We start from the raw sequence: 7,923 nt of genomic DNA, 5'->3' as shown, positions 1-7,923 counted from the left end.
GGTTCTGATTGGTGCACCTGATCATCTGTCTTGTTATCTGTGCAGCTCGGGTTCTGATTGGTGCACCTGGTCTCCATCTGTCCCGTTATCCGTGCAGCTCGGATTCTGATTGGTGCACCTGATCATCTGTCCCGTTATCTGTGCACCTCGCGTTCTGATTGGTGCATCTGGTTACCCGTGCAGCTCGGATTCGGATTGGTACACGAGTTGCTGAAACCTCCAAAGCCACGTGGGAGATGTCAGCTCTTGAAAGAGCCGGCGGAAGTAACAAACAACGGGTTCTGTGTCCGTGTATTTGCTACCGCCCAGGCGGCTCAAACAGCAGAGGTCTGTCTCCCCCCATTTCTGGAGGCTGGCAGTCTGAGATCCAGGCGCTGGCAGGGCTGGTTTCTCCCAAGGCCTCTCCTCCACGTGTCAGTGGCTGTTATTTCCCTGTCTTCACGTGGTCGTCCAGCTGTTTCTGTGTCCTGATCTCTTCTTCGCCTAAAGACCCTCGTCAGGTTGGATCAGGCCCATTCGAACAGCCTCACGTATTTTAAAACATTATTTTTGATGCGGACCATTCTTACATTCTTCATTGCATTTGGTACACTGCTGCTTTTGTTTTACGTTTTGGTTTTTTGGCCTCGAGGCACGTCGGCTCTTGGCTCCCTGATCAGAGGGTGAACCTCCTGCGCTGGAAGGTGAAGTTTTAACCACTGGGCCGCCCGGGAAGTCCCATAACGGCGTCATTTTCTCCTCATTATCTCTTTAGGCCCATCTCCAGCTGCAGCCACACGCTCGGGGTCAGGGCTTCGACTGAGGGATTCCAAGGGACACACTTCAGTAGTGACACCCCTCGGGACTAGGCTGAGCCATCGCCTCTTCAAAAGGTCACCCCAGCCACAGTACCTACGGCAGCCCCGCTGTTCTCCCCTGCTCTGCCATCAGCCACCCGTCATACTACGCGTTTCTTTACTTATGTATCGTGCGCTCTGCTCCTGGCCACACGCACTGTGTCTGAATGATTGGTGGTGACAGTGCCTGAAGCAGGGCCTTTGTTTGGGCGGGAGACCCTCACTGAGCGAGGAAGTGGGGGGAGAAGGGGCTCTGGGTCCCACCGTATGACAGGTGACCTGGGGTCTTGGACGCAGCGACTTGTCCGGGTGAATGCTGTGGCCAGGGCCGGGCAGGGCCTCCTCCAGCTGCTGTTTTTTCTCAGGCGCCCCCAGACCCTCGGTGCAGCCCCCACAGGGAGCGGGGCCAGAAGGCCAGACAGTGCGGAGGGCATCTGGCCTTGCCATCCGAAGAAACGTAAAATTCGATACAGATGCAAATGCACGTAGAAATAAAATTTAGGTTCGACACAGAGCAGACGCCAGGGTCAGCAGGAGTCTCCGGCTCCCGGTGGGCTGCCGCCGAGGAGACCCAGCCAGCCGGTCACGGGGTCTGCCCTCACCTGCCCTGGGCTTTCCCTGCTGCCTCTGGAGGTGACCCAGGCCCTGGTGATGGCCGCAGACAGACCTGCCCCCGACCTTGGAAGTCTTGACGCAGCCGAGTGTCGGGGCAGGAGGACAGGACCAACGCCGCGTGCTTCGCAGCTGGCGGAAGAGGCCTCCCGCCGAGTGACACCTGAGCCCGGTCTCGGGTCTGGATGGGGCTCACATCTGGGCAGTGGGAGCCCGTCTTCTCTGTGGGCAGCTAAGCTGCGCGTTTCTCACGTGTCTGAAGAGGTCGTAGAGTAGCAGAGCTGTGTAGCCCTTCCTTGCTGGCTGGATCTCCTTGCAGTCCAAGGGACTCTCAAGAGTCTTCTCCAGCACCACAGTTTGAAAGCATCAATTCTTCGGTGCTCAGCCTTCTTTGTGATCCAAGGAGATCAAACCAGTCAATCCTAAAGGAAATTAACCCTGAATATTCATTGGAAGGACTGATACTGAAGCTGAAGTTTGAATACTCTAGCCACCTGATGAGAAAAGCTGACTCATTGGAAAAGACCCTGATGCTGGGAAAGATTGAAGGCGGGAGGAGAAGGGGGACGACAGAGGATGAGATGGTTGGATGGCATCACCGACTCCATGGACATGAGTTTGGGCAAACTCCATGAGTCGGTGATGGACAGGGAGGCCTGGTGGGCTGCAGTCCAGGGTCACAAAGAGTCGAACACAACTGAGCAACTGGACAGCAGCCACAGCAGTGCAGCCCTGCGGGCCGGGGACGGGTCCCGCGAGGCGTCTGCAGCTGGGACGAGAAGGGGCCGCCCCTCCCACCTGCTGGAGACCCTTGTCTTTGTTCACTGACATCCTGGCACTGCAGCCGATTGCTGGTGGCCCGGTTTAAACGAGCAGGGTGGGAGGAGATTGCTGGGAAGAGAGCCTCTACCTGCCTGGGGCTGTGAGTCACCTCCCCACATGTCGCATTGGAAGCAGCAGCGCGCTCAGCGCGTGGGCAGGGGAAGTAGGTGGGCAGCAGTGAGTGCGCGGGGAGCTGAGGTTCCTGCAGCCCCGCGCCGGCTGGTGCCCCTGGGCCTAGGGGAGCCAGCACCGAGGGTCGGAGGCCACCTGCCCCGCTCCTGCCCGGCACCTGTCCCACTCTCCCCCTTCCTCCCCACAGGCCAGCCAGCTGGGTGTGTACCGGGCCTTTGTGGACAACTATGAAGTTGCCATGGAAACAGCCGAGAAGTGCTGCCAGGCCAACGCTCAGTTTGCAGAAATCTCTGAGGTACGCGTGATGCTGCTCAGAGAGGTGTGCCCCTCCGCCTCCCTGGGTGGGGCCGGGGGGGAGCGCTGTGGGCGATCGTGGGCACACCGTGACCCCAGAGAACACGCACTGCACACCGAGGTCTGGTCGTGAACCTGTGTTTCTGGATGCCTGCGGGTGGGCCCTGTCAGCCCCAGCCGGGGTGGGGGGCACTGTCCCGGGCAGCCTCGGGCGCTCCCTGCCCTCCCAGCCGCGAGGGCCCGGCTCGGGAGTCCGTCTGGGCAGCCCGGACGGATGCTGTCTTGCGCTTGTCTACGAGGCCCCCAGGAACAGAGGGGTCTCGACACCCGAGCCAGAGGCCGATGTTGTACCTTGCGGGCGGAGAGCCGGCGGGGGCCTCATGCTCTGCTCCTCTGGGGCTTTCAGCCAGCGTGGGGTGGGCTGCCCACCCACGACGGGGGGCGCTGCAGGCTGCCAGCTGCACCAGCCCAGCAGCTCTGAAACCTCGAGCCCTGGAGTGTCAGTACAAGGAGGGGCCTTGGAACAGCCCCTGGAGGCAGGAGATGGGCCTCCCCGCCCTGCCCATCCTGCTGTTCCCAGCAGTGGGGCGAGACCTTCCTCTTCCCGGGGCTCATCTTCCTCAGAGCCCTGCCCTGCCTGCCCTGCCAAGCAAGGATTCTGCATGGGAAGACCTCTGAGTGAGAACTCAGCTGCTATTTTTCATTTCTTCCTGTTGCCTGCTTGTGGGATATTAGTTCCCCGACCAGGGAACCCATGTTCCCTGCATTGGTGGCGCAGAGTCTTAACAGTGGGCCCCCAAGGGAGCCCCGAGAACTCAGCTTTAGGAAGAGAAACGGAAGCCAGAAACAGGGAGGGCGGCTCTCTTGCGGGAGACTGACCGTATGTGTGCCGACAGCCGCATCTGGGCTTTGCTGCGGAGCGTTCGTGGTGTCTCATAGCCTGTCGGGGGGTGGGCCCTGCGGGTCCCGGCACTGACGTGCCCCCAGGGTGCTAACACGTGCCACCCCGTCCCCCAGAGCCCACAGTGCCCTCCCCCCAGCCTGGTGCCGCTGGTCACAGGCGGCACGCGCCCAGGGCCGCAGGCTGGCTCCACGCTGCCCTCCACAGCCGCCCCGGTTCCTCTCACTCACTCACTAAACTAGCAGCCCTCACGCCCCCAACAGCTGGGGTGCGGGCGCTGAGTCCCCAGGTGACCCTGACAAATTAAGAGTCGTAACCTTTTAAGATCAGGCTGCACTTAAACGGGGCCACGTCCACATCTACCCAGACAGGCTTCCGCACAAACGGGAGGAAGCGACGGTGGGACACCACCTGGGGCTCACTGGGTCCCGCCGACCACGTGCAGGAGGGGATCCGAGCCCAGACCCGGGCACAGGAAACAGGACTGCGCCCGGGGGCAGCCAGCGGCCAGGCTGCCGTGAAGTTTTGTACCGTCGGGTGGTGTCCACTCAGGTTCTCCATCCCTGTTTCAAAAAAGACGCAGAGAGGGACTTCCCTGGGGGCCCAGTGGCTGAGGCTCTGTGCTCCCAATGCAGGATTCAGTCCCCGGCCAGGCAGCCAGATCCCACAAGCCGCAGCGAAGATCCTGTGTGCTGCAACTGAGCCAGATAGCTAACAAACAGCAAAAAAAACAGGCCCAGAGAAATCAGAACCACCCGGGACGAGAAATGAGCCACCAGGACACGGAAGGAGCAGGCCACAGGTGGAGGGGCTGCGTTCAGGGCTGGGGGTCAGAGCTCGGCCGTGGGGACAGCGACTCCTCCTCCAAGGACATGGAGCAGTGGCCCCTCACCTCTCCCGGGACCAGCCTGCGCAACCCGCGTTTGCCATCGTCCGGTCAGACCGGAGTTGCGCCTGCTGGGTTCCATGAGCCCAAGCTCCCTGAACAATCAACAGGTGGCGAGGGAAACAAAGTGAAAATGTTAGTCGCTCGGTTCTGTCGGACTCTCTGCGGCCCCCGTGGATAGACTGTGGTCTGCCAGGCTCCTCTGTCCATGAAGTTCCTCAGGCGAGTAGCCATTCCCTTTTCCAGGGAATCGTCCCGACCCAGGGATCAGACCCCCGGGTGAAACCCAGGTCTCCTGAGCCACCAGGGAAGGCCCTGATTAATAGGTAACGGGAATCAAGTGAAAAGGGCTTCTGGAGTCTGTAGTCGGCTTGGGAGCTGCGGGGTTAAACCAAACTTATAAGTTTCCTTAAGACAGTCGTTCCCCCCGCCCCGAGCCCCCAGACGATGAAGGGGCCCACGTGCATCGTGCCTTCCAGAGGCACCAAGCGTGGGCTGCCGCCCCGGCTTACCGGAGCGGCACCTGAATTGTGCAGATTTGAGCTCTCACGCCCGCTCCCCACTCCCCCTCCCCCTGCCCTCTGGGAGCTGCTGAGGCAGGCGATGGAGGAGCCCCTTCGGAGAACTAAACTCCCAGGAGGGGCACCAGGGCTTGTTGGGCAGCTGGTCCCAGAGGTTTCCTGCAGCCCGAGAGGTTAGGAACGCAGTCTCCAGCTGGGGTTTCTCTTGCTCCCAATCCTCGCACTGGGATTTCAGGGATGGTTTCAGGCTCACGGCCCTTTCATTCCCTTTCTCTTGGTACCTCGGACCGAATCGGCAGCTCCTGTGAGTGCTGTTATGTTGAAAAATGACCCACCCGCTAAAAAAGCTCTGCTTGCTCCCTGGGCAAGGACTTTTGCAAAGTCCGGAGAGGGATGGAGACAGCATGCCTACTGGTGACTGCCCCGAGGCAGGGTGCTCTGAACCCCCCTTGCCCCTGGCCCCTTCCTCCAAGCATGCTGTTTAACTGAGGCGAGGAAGCCGGTCCACGCTCCCAGGCGGGGTGCTGCCTTTGGTCAGGGTTTGCAAGATCCTCTGCGTCAGAGGTCTCGGCCGGGGCCGATTGTGTCCCCTGGGGATGCCTAGCAATGCCTGGGGACGTCCCAGCAGGAGGAGGGGCTGTTCAGCCTCCAGAGCATCTCACAGCAGAGACTTTCCGTCGCTGAAGTCGGCCCCGCCCCTCACGCTGTGACCCAGACACACCCCTGAGGTTTGCGGTGTGAGAGGAGGCCGAGGTTTCTGCCCGAGGCTGAGCTCGCTGCTGCTCTGTTCGCCTCGCGTGAAAACACGCTCTTCTCTCTGCAGAACCTGCGAGCCAGGAGCAACAAGGAGGCCAAGGACCAGACGACCAAGAACTCTCTGGAAAGTGAGTTCTTGGTGCCGAGGCCCCTGCGTGCCCCCGGGGGAGTGGTGGGGGGTGGCCGCTGCGAAGGGACAGGGCGCCCAGCCGGGCTCCCCTCTGCTACTGCAGACCTCCAGCGGTGAGGAGGGGAGCGGGGAGCGGGCAGGACCGGCGGCCGCTGCCAGGGATCACGCGGGACGCCCCCCGGGCCTCCCCGGCGCCACGGTGTCGTCCAGCAACCTTGCAGGTGGATCATATCGTCCCTTCTTCCAGATGACGCGACGAGTTTAGGATGGAAGGACCCTTGTAGAAGGCGGGTCCCGAGCAGCTGGGCAGAGCACATGTGATAGCGGGGCCAGAGCTCCACCCCGCTTGGAGCCGGTCTCCCCCGTGTCTGTGAAATGGGGTGACCGCAGAGCTTGCAGTGCTCGCGGGGGCCACGGGCAGAGACGCCGCCGATAGCGGCGGAAACACAGCGAGACCCATGCCTGCAATGGGCCGTGCCGCCCATGGAGCAGAGGGGACGGCCCAGCCGCTGGGGCTCCAAAAACGCCCGGAAGGCAGCTGGAGATGCTGCTCACCGCAAAAAAGATCAGAGATCCTGCCTCAGCCAAGACCCGGCACAGCCTGCATACATAAATAGTAAAAAGCAAACCCACCGGTTCAGCCGGGAGCTGTGTCTCAGCACCAGGCCTGGGTCTGCATGGAGACTGGTGGGCTGTTCTGCCTGCAGGGACCCGCGCTGGCCCATCCTCCCAGGGAGCCGCCTGGCTCCCTAACCCCCGCCTTTGAGTGCTTGCTGCCGAGGCAGCCTCGCAGGCTTGGGTCCTGGATCAGCCCCGGACCCGGTGCTGACGTCACGGACTGAAAGCCCACAGCGACGTCCCCAGCCTTCCAGGGCGCCGGGTTCCCCTCCACCCCGGTCCCCAAGCAGAGGGGAGGTGGGGTGCCCTGGGATGTGGGGTGAGGGCCACCTCCTCCTCCTCCATCCATGCAGCAAGGGCGGGCGGTCGGCCTCCACGTGTGACCTCTCAGCTCCTGCCTGTCTCCCCGCAGCCCTGCTGTACAAGCCTGTGGACCGGGTGACCCGGAGCACGCTCGTCCTGCACGTGAGTCCCTAGGGCCTGGGGCCTCCGTGCCCTGGGGCTCTTGGCTTCTGCTCTCCTGGGGCTGACGCCGCTGTCGGTCAGCTCTGCTCATCTGCCCTCTTTTCTGCCCCGCTCCTGTACTGAACATGCAGAACTGAGGCACCTATCCTTTCCCCGGCTCCTGGGGTGGGGGGTGGTCCAGGGCCCCCAGTGCCTTATCAGAGCGGGCACAGGTGGGGAGGGGCACGGATGCCAGCTGCCAGCTGCCCGCCTGGGCTGCAGTCAGACCCCACCCTCCACCAGATGGACAGCGCATGAGGGGGCCCACCCAGCGGGGCTGCTTCTGAGGACAGTGGGGAGTCACTCATGTTACTAGGTGGCCATCATTCGGCGTGCATACGTGCGTGCGTGCTCAGTCATGTCCAACTCTTGGCGACCCTCTGGACGGTAGCCTGCCAGGCTCCTCTGTCCATGGGGTTCTCCAGGCAAGGATACCGGAGTGGGTTGCCATGCCCTCCTCCCGGGGATCTTCCCCACCCAGGGATCGAACCCACGTCTCTACGTCTCCTGTGTTGGCAGGCGGGCTCTTTACCACTCGAGCTGCCTGGGCAGCCTGGTCGTCTTGATACTGAGAAACAAAAGCAGAGGGAAGAAGGCTCCCGGCCCTACTGCCCGGCGACCCTATCCATAATAGGTCTTTAGAGCAAGTCTTACACGTGCGTTTTTTAAAAATGTACGACCAGCTCACAGAAGCGTATGAAGTGTGCGTTTCCTTTTCTGCTCCCTGCCCACAACAAACCCACCACCAGGAGGGTCTTTAATGCCAACACACATGATGTATTTTAATCACTCACAGAGACGTGCTGGGCCTCCTGTGCGCGTGTGGCCTTTGCCCCTGTGTGCTGTGTCAGGGCGGTTGTGCGCGGGGCGTTTACCCCTGTGTGCTGGGCCTCCCGTTGGGCGGGTGGCCT

At 61.8% G+C, this 7,923-nt stretch overlaps 1 protein-coding gene across 1 annotated transcript in view; it reads left to right on the top strand.

Annotated features, from left to right (window-relative positions):
- Positions 1-7,923, top strand: part of BCR (BCR activator of RhoGEF and GTPase) — an 86,833-nt gene that overhangs the window by 48,317 nt on the left and 30,593 nt on the right. Inside the window, exons 5-7 of the mRNA XM_040251201.1 lie at positions 2,590-2,697; positions 5,828-5,888; positions 6,921-6,973. Coding sequence (XP_040107135.1) covers positions 2,590-2,697; positions 5,828-5,888; positions 6,921-6,973 — 222 coding nt within the window. The remainder of the gene's footprint in view (positions 1-2,589; positions 2,698-5,827; positions 5,889-6,920; positions 6,974-7,923) is intronic.

This window comes from Oryx dammah, unplaced genomic scaffold, assembly GCF_014754425.2.
Source record: "Oryx dammah isolate SB20612 unplaced genomic scaffold, SCBI_Odam_1.1 HiC_scaffold_12, whole genome shotgun sequence".
Classification (NCBI taxonomy): Eukaryota; Metazoa; Chordata; class Mammalia; order Artiodactyla; family Bovidae; genus Oryx; species Oryx dammah.
This window is presented reverse-complemented; position numbering and strand designations above follow the sequence as displayed.